A 16,653-nucleotide genomic window follows, 5' to 3' on the forward strand; every position below is an offset into this window, starting at 1 on the left:
CCCATATCATATACACACAGACAGTAACTGTATAATATATAGACACCCCCATATCATATACACACAGACAGTAACTGTATAATATATAGACACCCCCATATCATATACACACAGACAGTAACTGTATAATATATAGACACCCCCCATATCATATACACACAGACAGTAACTGTATAATATATAGACACCCCCATATCATATACACACAGACAGTAAGTGTATAATATATAGACACCCCCATATCATATACACACAGACAGTAACTTAATAACCCCATATCAATACACACAGACAGTAACTGTATAATATATAGACACCCCCATATCATATACACACAGACAGTAACTGTATAATATATAGACACCCCCATATCATATACACACAGACAGTAAGTGTATAATATATAGACACCCCCATATCATATACACACAGACAGTAAGTGTATAATATATAGACACCCCCATATCATATACACACAGACAGTAAGTGTATAATATATAGACACCCCCATATCATATACACACAGACAGTAACTGTATAATATATAGACACCCCCATATCATATACACACAGACAGTAACTGTATAATATATAGACACCCCCTTATCATATACACACAGACAGTAACTGTATAATATATAGACACCCCCATATCATATACACACAGACAGTAACTGTATAATATTAGACCCCCCATATCATATACACACAGACAGTAACTGTATAATATATAGACACCCCCATATCATATACACACAGACAGTAACTGTATAATATATAGACACAGTAACCCCCATATCATACATACCTGCCCCCACCTCAGAGGGGAGCTATTAGAGCCAGAGCTGAGGAAGCCTGTGCTTCTAGAGTCTGTACTTGGCAGTTGATGTTACTTGGGTCGGAGAGACTCTTCCTCTATCAAAACCTGGGCCTAAGGACTCTTTTAGGGGATTCATAAGTATCGGCAACCTTAGGGGTATCCTCTAGTGACAAAACTGCACATCAACTAACAAGATTAAAAAATGACACCCTATTACATGCCTCCTCTTGTACTCAATTGTTATAGGGACAGCACCACAGCACATCAGCTTTTATCATCTATACAACCTTGGCCCAATTCTATAACCAAGTTACACATCAGAACCAAAAAAGTTCAGGTCACGTGTGTATTGGATCTGCAGAGAAACTCCCATGGCTGAGAAGTGACCAGGATAGTGTATAATTTAACTGCTGGGGTACAAATTTTAAGTGTGCTTATTTGTGCCCGGGGTACCCCTGGAACTATAGCAGGATGACACCCCAATGTTTCTATATATCTGTAACCTTGTTATGAGCTAAGGGGGCCCAGTCTGAAGGTCAGTTAGGGGGAGATTTGGGGTGAGGGTTTATTTGTACCCTGGGTACCCCTGGAACTATAGCAGGGTGACACCCCAATGTTTCTATATATCTGTAACCTTGTTATGAGCTAAGGGGGCCCAGTCTGAAGGCCAGTTAGGGGGAGATTTGGGGTGAGTGATTATTTGTACCCTGGGTACCCCTGGAACTATAGCAGGATGACTGTACCCCAATGTTTCTATATATCTGTAACCTTGTTATGAGCTAAGGGGGCCCAGTCTGAAGGCCAGTTAGGGGGAGATTTGGGGTGAGTGATTATTTGTACCCTGGGTACCCCTGGAACTATAGCAGGGTGACACCCCAATGTTTCTATATATCTGTAACTTTGTTATGAGCTAAGGGGGCCCAGTCTGAAGGTCAGTTAGGGGGAGATTTGGGGTGAGTGATTATTTGTACCCTGGGTACCCCTGGAACTATAGCAGGATGACTGTACCCCAATGTTTCTATATATCTGTAACCTTGTTATGAGCTAAGGGGGCCCAGTCTGAAGGCCAGTTAGGGGGAGATTTGGGGTGAGTGTTTATTTGTACCCTGGGTACCCCTGGAACTATAGCAGGGTGACACCCCAATGTTTCTATATATCAAGGGATGAAACATAATTGTGTCTCTTTATAGGTCCCTGGTGAGGCCTCATCTGGAGTATGGGGGCAGTTTTGGACTCCAGTCCTTAAGAGGGATATAAATGAGCTGGAGAGAGTGCAGAGACTAAGTGCAACTAAACTGGTTAGAGGGAGGGAAGAGTTAAATTATGAGGGGAGACTGACAAGGTTGGGGTTGTTTTCTCTGGAAAAAAGGCGCTTGTGAGGGGACATGATTAGACTTTACAAGTACATTAGAGGACATTATAGACAAATAGCAGGGGACCTTTTTACCCATAAAGTGGATCACGTACCAGAGGCCTCCCCTTCAGACTAGAGGAAAAGAAGTTTCATTTGAAGCAACGTAGAGGGTTCTTCACAGTCAGGACAGTGAGGTTGGGGAATGCACTGCCGGGTGATGTTGTGATGCTGATTCAGTTAATGCCTTTAAGAATGGCTTGGATGATTTCTTGGACAGACATAATACAAAGGCTATTGTGATACTAAACTCTATAGTTAGTATAGGTATGGGTATATAGAATTTTAATTAAAAGTAGAGAGGGGTGTGTGTATGGGGCTGGGTTTTCATTTGGAGGGGTTGAACTTGATGGACTTTGTCTTTTTTCAACCCAATTTAACTATGTAACTATGTAACTATGTGTAACCTTGTTATGAGCTAAAGGGCCCAGTCTGAAGGTCAGTTAGGGGGAGATTTGGGGTGAGTGATTATTTGTGCCCTGGGTACCCCTGGAACTATAGCAGGGTGACACCCCAATGTTTCTATATATCTGTAACCTTGTTATGAGCTAAGGGAGCCCAGTCTGAAGGTCAGTTAGGGGGAGATTTGGGGTGAGGGCTTATCTGTACCCTGGGTACCCCTGGAACTATAGCAGGGTGACACCCCAATGTTTCTATATATCTGTAACCTTGTTATGAGCTAAGGGGGCCCAGCCTGAAGGCCAGTTAGGGGGAGATTTGGGGTGAGTGCTTATTTGTGCCCTGGGTACCCCTGGAACTATAGTAAGATGACTGTTACCCTAATGGTTCTAGGATCCAGTGGTATTGATCCCAGCATGGTGAAAGAGCTTAACCAGAACCACTTTGCTTAATCTTCCATGATTCTTTGGTGTGTTGCATGTTAACCAGAGAGATTAGTAATCGGCTAATGTGGCGCCACTATTCAAAAAGGAATCCTGCTTGCAGCCTAAAACGATAGGCCTGTTAGATTGACATCAGCTATAGGAAAGCTTTTGGAGGAGGTATTTAATGATGAGATACTGGAATACATGGCTTTTTGCACAATAGTCTTGTCAGACAAATGTCATTGTCATCTATGAGGAGGGGAGCAGAACCAAGACGTTGAAGTTGCAGTGGATGTGATCTACTTAGATGTCCTTAGTACTTAGTATTTGATACGGTACCAATCAGAAGGTTACAGGTTAAATTAAGGAATGTTAAGGAACGTTGGCCTCGAAAATAATCTTTGAACTTGGATAGTAAGATACTGGCTCAAAGATAGATTACACAGAGTGGGGAGTAAATGGAACATTTCCTAATTGGACCAATGTTGTTAGTGGAATACCACAGTGCTCTGTCCTTGGTCCTTTACTTTTTTACTTCATTTCTTATGACCTAGAGGTGGGCATTGAAAGTACTGTCTCTATCTTTGATAAACTGGGTAAAAGTATAAGGTCCATGCAGGATGCTGCCACTTTGCAGAGAGATCTGACTTAACTGACAAATGAGGTTTAATGTTGATAAATGCAGGGTTTGAACTTGTGTATAAACAATATAAACACTAATAGTTATACACTAAATGGCAGTGTGTTGGGGGTCCTCCATAATTCAGGAGGATTTGGGGTATGTGTGGATAACAGACTGTGCAACTATAGGCAGTGTCATTCTGTGGCTACTAAAGCAAATAAAGTTCTGTTTTGCATAAAAAAGGGCATTAACTCAAGGGATGAAACATAATTATGTCTCTTTATAGGTCCCTGGTGAGGCCTCATCTGGAGTATGGGGGGCAGTTTTGGACTCCAGTCCTTAAGAGGGATATAAATGAGCTGGAGAGAGTGCAGAGACTAAGTGCAACTAAACTGGGAGTCAAGGTTGGAGTTGTTTCTCTGGAGAAAAGTCGCTTGCGAGGGGACATGATAAGACTTTACAAGTAAATTAGAGGACATTATAGACAAATAGAGAGGGATCTTTTTTCCCATTGAAAAGCTCAGTGCACACGAGGCCCTCGATTAGACTTGAGGAACTGAATTTCCACTTGAAGGAAAACAAATGGAGCAGTGACGTTGGGGAATGCGCTGCTGATGCATCTAGTAACGGTAGATTCTATTAATTAAATAATTATTCATGAATCTATTAATTATTTTTATACATGTAAGTGTTAGTAAGTCCAACTGCAGCTCACACTCGTTCCACCAACCAACATTTTATTCATATTTATTTATATAAAAATCAGGGGCAATGTGCCCAGTTTTGCATCCAGCAGTGTGTCCAAAGAAAAAATTACAAGCCCATTATGTTAGCCCTGTTGCCTTATTTAAACCCCATATGGGATGTTTCAGGCCTTATCAATAACAAACGACGCTAATTATATACTGTGTGTTTTCCAAGTATTAAATAAGATAATATGGAGTATGTTTTTCTTTCAGAGATTCACATGACTCAGTTTGGCTTCACATGTCCTTCTCTTTATCATTCCCTTAATAATAATCTATGAGAGACTGACTCCTCCTATCGGCCTTGAAGTATTCTATATATGTATATATATATATATATATATATATATATTTATATATATATATATATATATATATATACACAGTGTGACTGGCACTCCACTCCCACCAAAGCACAAGGTAAGTGGAACGGATCTCTATAGAGAATGAAGTGTTCTCTGCATACAGTCACTCCTCTGCACCCCCACTGCAGGTTTCAGATACATTTTGGGGGGCTGCAAACTAGAAACGTCACTGCACTGTAGAGATTTTCTTTGTTTGTCCCAAATGCTGCCCTAAAATAATGTGTATAGTCAGGAAAGATAGGGCTAAACTGTGGGATTTTGTTAAACGAAGGTAAGTACATCAAAATGCAGCTTTCCATTAGTATGTTACGTAAAACCTGCGGCACTTTAATACTCTCCAACTCCATATAGACATTCACTTCTCTTTCTCTTTCCAGATGGGGCTGATCTGGACACTTATCCTCTGTTTCCTTGCTACAGTACAAGGTAATGACCTACTGTATATGTGCCCTACACTTATGTTGTATTATAATATTATCATATACCCCCTACTGTAAATGATAAGAATATTAGAAGTCACTGAGGGGTTGTTCTGTGACCATATAAAGGCACAAGGCTGCAGGCTGAGTTATACAGGGAACTCTGAGTATCACTCATGTATTATAAGGGATAATGTACCCCCTACTGTAAATGATAAGGATATAAGAAGTCACTGAGGGGTTGTTCTGTGACCATATAAAGACACAAGGCTGCAGGCTGAGTTATACAGGGAACTCTGAGTATCACTCATGTATTATAAGGGATAATGTACCCCCTACTGTAAATGATAAGGATATAAGAAGTCACTGAGGGGTTGTTCTGTGACCATATAAAGACACAAGGCTGCAGGCTGAGTTATACAGGGAACTCTGAGTATCACTCATGTATTATAAGGGATAATGTACCCCCTACTGTAAATGATAAGGATATTAGAAGTCACTGAGGGGTTGTTCTGTGACAATATAAAGGCACAAGGCTGCAGGCTGAGTTATACAGGGAACTCTGAGTATCACTCATGTATTATAAGGGATAATGTACCCCCTACTATAAATGATAAGGATATTAGAAGTCACTGAGGGGTTGTTCTGTGACCATATAAAGGCACAAGGCTGCAGGCTGAGTTATACAGGGAACTCTGAGTATCACTCATGTATTATAAGGGATAATGTACCCCCTACTGTAAATGATAAGGATATTAGAAGTCACTGAGGGGTTGTTCTGTGACCATATAAAGGCACAAGGCTGCAGGCTGAGTTATACAGGGAACTCTGAGTATCACTCATGTATTATAAGGGATAATGTACCCCCTACTGTAAATGATAAGGATATTAGAAGTCACTGAGGGGTTGTTCTGTGACCATATAAAGGCACAAGGCTGCAGGCTGAGTTATACAGGGAACTCTGAGTATCACTCATATATTATAAGGGATAATGTACCCCCTACTATAAATGATAAGGATATTAGAAGTCACTGAGGGGTTGTTCTGTGACAATATAAAGGCACAAGGCTGCAGGCTGAGTTATACAGGGAACTCTGAGTATCACTCATGTATTATAAGGGATAATGTACCCCCCTACTGTAAATGATAAGGATATTAGAAGTCACTGAGGGGTTGTTCTGTAATCATATAAAGGCGCAAGGCTGCAGGCTGAGTTATACAGGGAACTCTGAGTATCACTCATGTATTATAAGGGATAATGTACCCCCTACTATAAATGATAAGGATATTAGAAGTCACTGAGGGGTTGTTCTGTGACCATATAAAGGCACAAGGCTGCAGGCTGAGTTATACAGGGAACTCTGAGTATCACTCATGTATTATAAGGGATAATGTACCCCCTACTGTAAATGATAAGGATATTAGAAGTCACTGAGGGGTTGTTCTGTGACCATATAAAGGCACAAGGCTGCAGGCTGAGTTCTACAGGGAACTCTGAGTATCACTCATGTATTATAAGGTATAATGTACCCCCTACTGTAAATGATAAGGATATTAGAAGTCACTGAGGGGTTGTTCTGTGACCATATAAAGACACAAGGCTGCAGGCTGAGTTATACAGGGAAATCTGAGTATCACTCATGTATTATAAGGGATAATGTACCCCCTACTGTAAATGATAAGGATATTAGAAGTTACTGAGGGGTTGTTCTGTGACCATATAAAGGCACAAGGCTGCAGGCTGAGTTATACAGGGAACTCTGAGTATCACTCATGTATTATAAGGTTTAATGTACCCCCTACTGTAAATGATAAGGATATTAGAAGTTACTGAGGGGTTGTTCTGTGACCATTAGAGATGTCGCGAACTGTTCGCCGGCGAACTTGTTCGCGCGAACATCGGGTGTTCGCGCTCGCCGGAAGTTCGCGAACGTCGCGCGACGTTCGCCATTTTGGGTTCGCCATTGTTGGCGCTTTTTTTTGCCCTCTCACCCCAGACCAGCAGGTACATGGCAGCCAATCAGGAAGCTCTCCCCTGGACCACTCCCCTTCCCTATAACCGAAGCCCTGCAGCGTTTTTTCACTCTGCCTGTGTGTGCTGAAGAGATAGTGTAGGGAGAGAGCTGCTGCCTGTTAGTGATTTCAGGGACAGTTGAAAGTTTGCTGGCTAGTAATCGTTTTGATACTGCTCTGTTATTGGAGGGACAGAAGTCTGCAGGGGTTTGAGGGACATTTAAGCTTAGGTAGCTTTGCTGGCTAGTAATCTACCTTCTACTGCAGTGCTCTGTATGTAGCTGCAGTGGGCAGCTGTCCTGCTTCTGATCTCATCTGCTGACTGCTGCAATAACAGTAGTCCTTGTAAGGACTGCTTTTATTTATTTTTTTGTTGTTTTACTACTACTACTACTACTACTATAAGAGCCCAGTGCTATTAGTCTAGCAGTGTTGGGGAGTGGGACTGGTGTGCTAATCTGCTGCTCCTAGTAGTTCAGCAGCACCAACTTTAATATTTTTTTTTTTAATATTCATTTTTTTTTATTTTACTTTTTTTTATTTTACTACCGCTGTAGTAGTGTATAAGTTGACCTTTTAGGCATTATTTGCCCTGTAGGCATTATTTGCACACTGTTTTCTTCAACCCGCCATCTAGCTGTGTGACCTTGTTCACATTCTGTCTAAATATCCATAATATTACCGTCTCCAGAAAAAACACCGGAGTGACTTTTTTCAAGCAGCCATAATATATTTTACGTAATCCGTATCCACCGCTGTAGTAGTGTATACGTTGACCTTGTAGGCATTATTTGCACACTGTTTTCTTCAACCCGCCATCTAGCTGTGTGACCTTGTTCACATTCTGTCTAAATATCCATAATATTACCGTCTCCAGAAAAAACACCGGAGTGACTTTTTTCAAGCAGCCATAATATATTTTACGTAATCCGTATCCACCGCTGTAGTAGTGTATACGTTGACCTTGTAGGCATTATTTGCACACTGTTTTCTTCAACCCGCCATCTAGCTGTGTGACCTTGTTCACATTCTGTCTAAATATCCATAATATTATCGTCTCTAGAAAAACCACTTGAGTTACTTTTTTTCAAGCAGCATTCATATATTTTACGTAATCCGTATCCACCGCTGTAGTAGTGTATACGTTGACCTTGTAGGCATTATTTGCCCAGTTTTTTTGGCCGCAGCCACTGAAGCACAGAGGCCAGAAAAAATATGCCATATAAATGCTGAAAATAGTCATTTTTTGCCATACGTTGACTCAACGTATATGGCAAAAAATTACTATTTTCAGCATTTATATGGCATATTTTTTCTGGCAACTGTGCTTCAGTGGCTGCGACCAAAAAAACTGGGCAAACAATGCCTACAAGGTCAACGTATGGCAAAAAATGACTATTTTCAGCATTTATATGGCATATTTTTTCTGGCAACTGTGCTTCAGTGGCTGCAACCAAAAAACTGGGCAAACAATGTCTACAAGGTCAACGTATGGCGAAAAATTACTATTTTCAGCATTTATATGGCATATTTTTTTCTGGCAACTGTGCTTCAGTGGCTGCGTCCAAAAAAACTGGGCAAACAATGCCTACAAGGTCAACGTATGGCAGTTGTTTAAAGAGAACAGTAGATTACTAGCCAGCAAAGCTACCTAAGCTAAAATGTCCCTCAAATCCCTGCAGACTTCTGTCCCTCCAATACAGAGCAGTATCAAGCAGATTACTAGCCAGCAAACTTACTATCATCTGTCCCTGAAATCACTAACAGCTCTCCCCCTACACTATCTCTTCCAAGCACACACAGGCAGATTTTTCAGATACATTTTTGCCCTTGATCCCCCTCTGGCATGCCACTGTCCAGGTCGTTGCACCCTTTAAACAACTTTAAAATCATTTTTCTGGCCAGAAATGTCTTTTCTAGATGTTAAAGTTCGCCTTCCCATTGAAGTCTATGGGGTTCGCGAACCGTTCGCGAACCGCTCGCATTTTTGCGCAAGTTCGCGAATATGTTCGTGAACTTTTTTTCCGACGTTCGCTACATCCCTAGTGACCATATAAAGGCACAAGGCTGCAGGCTGAGTTATACAGGGAACTATGAGTATCACTCATGTATTATAAGGGATAATGTACCCCCTACTGTAAACGATAAGGATTTTCTAATTTTTTTCCCTGTACTTCCCAGGAGCACAGGTTTGCTACGACCGACTCGGATGCTTCTCTGATACCTACCCATACGCTGGGACTTTACAAAGACCAATTGCAAAACTACCATGGTCTCCAGAAACCATTAACGTCCAGTTCATGCTGTACACCCGGACCAACCAGAACAGCTACCAGGTAACAGAGTATAGTATTCCCTGAGCCCAGATATTTCTCCAATACTAAACGCAATATACTGTATTTCTTGAACAACAGCTCTTGAGATATTGGAATGAATTAGTGTTGCCATCTTTCCTCCCTTCGGGCAGGGAGGCGAGACAGTGACATAGTGGGAGGTGGGACCATGATATATCGGTGACGGGATTTGATGTCAGGGGAGGGGATGACGTGGTGATTGGCCAGGCAGTTTTGACCACGAGACCCTTCAAAAAACCGGGCTGTCCAGGTCAAAGCCGTATAGGTGGCAACCCTAGAATGAATTGAACTGATGCTCATTGCTGCTGTTCTGCCTACAGAGACACATACAGTTACATAGTAGAGTTTGAAAAAAGACAAATTAATCAAGTATAACCTTTCCTCTGAGTGAAACCTGCCTCAATTATCTCTGAGGAAGACAAAAACTCCATCTGAAGCCTCTTTGTTTTGCCACAGACAAGATAAAAACTTTCATTACTGACTCCGAGATAACAACTGGCTCAGTCCTTGGATCAACTTTGTACTAAGAGATAAATTGCACCAACCCTGTATTTTCTCACTTGCTAAAAGAGATCCAAACCTTCAGTTCTTTAATAACATCTTCTCTCCTGACAGATAATCAGCGCCACAAACCCCTCTTCCATCTCCTCATCCAACTTCAGCACCAGCAGGAAGACCCGATTCATTATTCACGGATTTATTACCAGTGGGACTAATTCCTGGATCACAAATATGTGCAAAGTAAGGAGACCCTCCTATGTGTAATGAAAATGCCCCCGGTTTAAATAAAAACTGCCCAGGGGCACCAGCAGGGGACTGGGCACAGGGGAGAGTTGGATTTCTATAACTAGACCACTGGGCTTCTATTCACAACTGGCTATAAAAATGCACCTGAATTTACAGATTATTTAACTGCAGAAGGCATGTGAAATCTCATTTTTGATTGGTTGGTATGGATTACAAGATGTGTGATCTCTTTCCTATTGGTTATAAGGCCAGTGAGTTTCCTAATCTGTTGCTTTTGTCACAGACTCTTTTCCTAGTGGAGGACGTGAACTGCATTGCCGTCGACTGGAGCGGTGGTTCCCACACCCTTTACTCTCAGGCCTCCAATAACGTGCGGGTTGTGGGCGCAGAAGTGGCTTATTTTGTAAAGACCCTTCAGGTAAATTTCAGGATTGAGGATATTATTGGAAAAATGTTTTTTGTGTGCACAAGATATCATAGGACACTTTATCAAGATCTTGGTGTAACCCCCTATGGTCACAAATGCACACCCATCAGTGGCCAATAAAAACATTGTTAGCAGCTGCATGGGTGGTGTGCAAGGGGGAGGGTTGCAAGGAAAAGGTGTGCAAATGAGAGGTGTGCAAATGAGAGGTGTGTAAATGAGAGGTGTGCAAGGAAGAGGTGTGTAAATGAGAGATGTGCAATGAAGAGGTGTGTAAATGAGAGGTGTACAAGGAAGAGGTGTGTAAATGAGAGATGTGCAATGAAGAGGTGTGTAAATGAGAGATGTGCAATGAAGAGGTGTGCAAGGAAGAGGTGTCCAAATGAGAGGTGTGCAAATGAGAGGTGTACAAGGAAGAGGTGTGTAAATGAGAGATGTGCAATGAAGAGGTGTGTAAATGAGAGGTGTACAAGAAAGAGGTGTGTAAATGAGAGATGTGCAATGAAGAGGTGTGTAAATGAGAGGTGTGCAAGGAAGAGGTGTCCAAATGAGAGGTGTGCAAATGAGAGGTGTGCAAGGAAGAGGTGTCCAAATGAGAGGTGTGCAAGGAAGGGGTGTGTAAATGAGAGGTGTACAAGGAAGGGGTGTGCAATGAAGAAGTGTGCAAATGAGCAGTATGCAAGGAAGAGATGTGCAAGGAAAAGGTGTGTAAATGACAGGTGTGCAAGGAAGAGGTTCATTACTTTTATGGGGAAAACACGGCACCTGCACCTGTTTTTGTTCAATATTCCCCTTTACCCCCATTATAAATGAGTCTTTATGAGTTCAATGGGAAACTAATTCAACAGGCTCTTTTATTAACTCTTTTATTGACAGAATGACTTTGCCTATTCCCCGGCCAATGTGCATCTGATCGGACACAGTCTGGGAGCTCATGCGGCTGGAGAGGCAGGGAAGAGACAGAGAGGCATCGCAAGAATCTCTGGTGAGTAAGAGAATATCCAGATAAATCCTTCTCCCTGTGTCTTCCTATTATCTGTCCACTGCCATTATCTACCCATTGGTCATGTATTATATATGTTGCATAATTGCCCCAATTACACTACAAATGTCCGGAAAATGCTCGGAAGACCAAAAATGTTGAAATTGTCTTTCCAGTCCTTACTATGTCAAGTGAAACACCATCATTAATGTCCCACCTCCCCACTGTCACATTTTTTCATGGGACAGTCCCAATTTTGACAGCTTAACCCGCAGTCCCGGTTTCCTACTGAAATGTCTCGAGTTTCCCTTTGATCTGCTGCACTGAAAACAAGATACAATACAAGGCTTTTGACAGAGAGCCCAGAATACCCAGCACCTGCGCTGAGATACAATTGTAACTAATAAGATAAACAAGTCTGGGAAAACTGTGACTTGCAGCTTAAGGGCAAGTCCCCCTCATTGGCAAAATTGTAATAACACATAGAACATGACCCTAAACCCCAGAAATGTGTCCAAACTTTCCATAACCTGTACAATGGGTGTGGGATTTAGGGGGTGTGGCCATAAAATGGGAGTGGTCAAAAAATTTCACAGAGCTACGCATGGCAGATCTTTTTGTTCCTCTTTCTATCTTTCAAATGTTGGGATGTCTGCCCAAGGTGTCCTCTCTTAAGGTCAGCCCCACTTCTCTCATTGGCACTTGCCTTGAAAACTAGGAATTAATCCCCCCTCCACCTAAAATAATCTCCCACTGTAGATTGATAGGGGGATTATGAGTCTGACTATGCCATGTGAACACCGCCATTGCTTGGGTGGTGCTTAATAATTCAAATGGTATCACCAATAGTAGACCAGAAATGATACTTCTTGTTGGGTCAATAAACAGATGAAACCCAAACATTGGTCCCTCATGTCTTTGGTCAACGCCAACTCTGACCCTGTTAAGAAGCTGTATTTATACTACTCCTCTTGTCTGTCTGTATCCCCCAGGGTTGGACCCAGCTGAGCCTTGCTTCCAGAACACTCCCCCAGAAGTCAGACTGGACACCTCCGACGCCGCTCTGGTTGATGTTATTCATACTGACGCTGGTCCTTTTATTCCAGATCTTGGTGAGTCCACTTTATTGGCTCATTAGCTAACGAACTATCCACCTACAGAGATGACGAGTGACCCTAAGACTAGGGCACATGTTCCTTTAGATAGTCTTCTCCGTGTGTCTAGTATGGATACACCAATTCATGATCCCAAAATAAGGGATTCTCTGCATCCCTTGTGTCTAGGCAGCTCATCAGTAGGAAGAGGTTGAACCAACCTGTACCCAATCAGGTCATTCTCTAGTTACTTTCCATTCAACGGTAGCAATGTTAATTATGTGTTGATTATATCATTAAAAGGCATGTAATGGCAAAAAAAATAAAATCCCATTTTTACTTTCTTTATTGAAAAATAAATCTATCTCTAATATACTTTAATTAAAAAATGTGAACCGTTTTTATAAGAAACCTGACTGTATGCAGTGACATTCTCCCTTCATTTACTGCTGTGGATAGGAATTGTCAGACGGTCCCTAACTGCTCTGCAGGGAAACAATCATACTTATGAACAGCAGGGGGAGCCCCCGCCTTACTTCCCAGCCATGCAGAACTCAAGCTTGTCCTGTTTTGATCATTTATGACGATCCCTAAGCAGCCCAGACCACATTGTAACAAAGTTACAAGATGGTGACCCCCTTTGGCCAACTTTGAAAGCATAAATCATTTGTTTGATTAGGCTTGTGGTGCAGTAAGTTCATGTTTATATTTAGTATACAAAATACAGCATTTCTAGCCTTATTCTATTTAGACTTTACTTGTCCTTTAACAATCATTATTTGTTTCAGGTTTTGGGATGAGCCAAGTGATTGGCCATCTGGACTTCTTCCCTAATGGAGGAGTTCACATGCCGGGATGCCCCCAGAATATGGAGGTCCCAGATGCCACCGTGGAAGACGTGTGGAGTGGTAAATATGTATAAAGAGTATATAGAAAGTATAGGTTTGGGGAAGGGTGAGACCATGTTCCTTTATGGTGAACCTCAACCTCATGTTGTTTATAGTTTTTGAATCATTTGCCGTCCTCGTTTGCCTCTTTGCAGCTGGCAATTTGAAATCTGCCAGATGGGGTCACTGACCCTGACAACCCAAAAAAAAAAAACGGCTGCTATGTGAATCTACAACTTGTTATTGTTACATCTTAGAGCTTTTGTGTTCTGGTTCTCTGCCATTCATCCAGTCTGTTATTCACACCTCCGTTGCCTGGTTGCTAAGATGAATAGCACCCTAGCAACCAGATAGTTGCTGAAATTTCAAACATGAAAGAATGAGAATAAACTGAATTTGTCTTGGAATTCCACTGCCTACAACAAAGTTTATTTGAATATGAACTCCCGGTATAAATGGGGCTCTAGGTTCCCACTCTACTATGGTGACCCATATTTGGGTCCTGAGCTATAGGTTAAAGACACATATAAGTTATAAAGGCTGGTAAAGAAGAATGGGAAGTTTCCTTAATGCAAAATAGGACATTGCAGCTCTCGTTATGGCAGCTTCCCATGTAAAACACCTTTGCATCTCTCCATACAGGTGTCATTAACTTTTTAACCTGTAACCATGAGAGTGCAGTCAAGTACTACACCGACAGTATCACCAGTTGCAACGCATTCGTGAGCTACCCCTGCGCCAACTGGGAGACCTATGAGACGGTGAGTGTTCCCCTGAATTGTAGGTGCAAAACTCCCCCATACAGGGTTCTAACTGGCAGGAGGCATTGCTGGGTTCATATATCTGCACCCCAGTGCTGCTAATAGGCACCCAGAAAAGAAACAGAAAATTAAAGAGATAAATGAGCTACAAATAACCCTTTCATGTTGTTTCTGATAGGCGCGATGCATTAGCTGCCCCAGTGCCGGATGCCCAAGGATGGGTCACTACGCAGACACATACGATGGTGTCACCTCTTCCAGCCAAGTCTTTTATCTCAGCACCGCTTAATAGCAACTCCTGAAAATGTCACAACTGTACCAACCACAGCTCTAATTAAATTTTATTTTGCAAAAAGCTCTCTTGTATCTCTCTGTCCTTGTTATCTCCCAGATACATACACTGTATATACAATCCCAGGGGTGCAAGAGTAGTAAGGGGTGCAAGAGTGTGTCGGTTGCACCTCCTTCTGCTCCCAACTTGAGTCTCAGAATGACCCAAGGGCCAAGTGCAAAAAATGTCCGATTGCATGGGGTACTGTGAATGAGGCCTAGAATGTGCCATGTATACAATAGATGGGTAGAGGGAGGCAAATCGTTGTCCTCCCTCCCACCCATAACTTATGCATCAGTGTCCTGCCTACCAACCAGCTCTATCCCTGTAATGAAGTGTAGGCAACACAGTGACTCAATGGGGCAAATTCACCAAGATTCTAAGTTGCACCAGGCGCAACTTCGCCGCACTTCGCCAGGCGTATTTTCGCCAGCGCTCCGCAAATTCACTAAAATCCGAAGTTGAGCACAGGGGTAGCGTAAGTTTGGGAAGTTGCGCTAGCGTTAATTCGTCAAGTGAAGCGAAGTTTCGCTAGCGATGCATACGGCGCCAAATTCAAATTTCAATGGAGGAATACGTATCAGCACTACAAATGGCTAGAAAACCTTCAAAACAGCAAAAAAAAAAAATTATTTTGCCCTACACATGTGCCCACTGTCTAGGTAAGTTGCCATGAGTTAGGAAATGTAGGGGTGAAGGAGGGGAGCCCCAAAAAAAATTTCGATCTTTTTCAGCCTATCACCCATAATGTAGAAAACACGTCAGCGTTTTTTGGGACTTAGAAAAAATTTTGACTTTTTTTGAAGCAATCCCTATCTACTCTATTGCGCTTCGCCTGGTCTGAGGTGGCGAAGGAAGTCTAGCGTAAAAGGTAGCGTTCAGTACACTGCGCGCGTTAGTGAATTTGCGTAGTTACGTCACTAGTGAAAATTCGCCGGGTGTAAGGGTGCGAAGTAACACTAGCGAAACTATGCCAGCGTTCGTTAGTGAATTTGCGCAGTAACGAAAATGCCAAACGCTAGCGAATTCCCCCTCCAGGTATTCTAGTTTCCTATGATTTCCCACACTCAAAAAACATAAAAATTGGCTCATAAAAATTGCCCCTTGTGTGTGTACTTTGACCTTAGATTGTAAGCTCACAGCGGCAAGGACTGATGGGCATGTGATAGGGACCACATATTGTAAGCTCCGCTGGGACATGGACTGATGGGAATGGGATAGGGACCTTAGATTGTAAGCTCACTGAGACAGGGACTGATCTGAATGTGATAGGAGCCTAATTTTGTATTCAACACTGGGGCAGGGACTGATGGGAATGTAATAAGGACCTTAGATCATAAGCTCACTGGGGCAAGACTTCATGGGAATGAGATAAGAAACTTGGATTGCAAGCTCAATCCCCAAATTTTCTCATACTCCGTACAGAGAGATCCCATAAAACTATGGCAGCATAGGTATTCCCTGTACTAAGCACAATTCAGCAGGAACATTCCCCTAAGTTTGCTCATAGTCTGTACAGAGAGATCCCATAAAACTATAGCAGCATAGGTATTCCCTGTACTATGCACAATTCAGCAGGAACAGCCCCTAAGTTTGCTCATAGTCTGTACAGAGAGATCCCATAAAACTATGACAGCATAGGTATTCCCTGTACTAAGCACAATTCAGCAGGAACATTCCCCTAAGTTTGCTCATAGTCTGTACAGAGAGATCCCATAAAACTATAGCAGCATAGGTATTCCCTGTACTAAGCACAATTCAGCAGGAACAGCCCCTAAGTTTGCTCATAGTCTGTACAGAGAGATCCCATAAAACTATAGCAGCATAGGTATTCCCCTGTACTAAGCACAATT

At 42.2% G+C, this 16,653-nt stretch overlaps 1 protein-coding gene across 1 annotated transcript; it reads left to right on the forward strand.

The window, feature by feature from the left end:
* The first annotated feature begins 4,819 nt into the window (after positions 1-4,819).
* On the forward strand, positions 4,820-14,819 carry MGC64575 (uncharacterized protein). Its single transcript, NM_001086279.1, is given in 10 exon segments — positions 4,820-4,843; positions 5,166-5,214; positions 9,402-9,556; positions 10,190-10,315; positions 10,605-10,739; positions 11,622-11,730; positions 12,720-12,839; positions 13,610-13,729; positions 14,351-14,469; positions 14,648-14,819. Coding segments are annotated over 9 exon segments (1,044 nt in total). The 5' UTR covers positions 4,820-4,843; the 3' UTR covers positions 14,759-14,819.
* The last annotated feature ends 1,834 nt before the right edge of the window (positions 14,820-16,653 follow it).

The sequence above is a fragment of the Xenopus laevis genome, chromosome 7L (genome assembly GCF_017654675.1).
Source record: "Xenopus laevis strain J_2021 chromosome 7L, Xenopus_laevis_v10.1, whole genome shotgun sequence".
NCBI lineage: Eukaryota > Metazoa > Chordata > Amphibia > Anura > Pipidae > Xenopus > Xenopus laevis.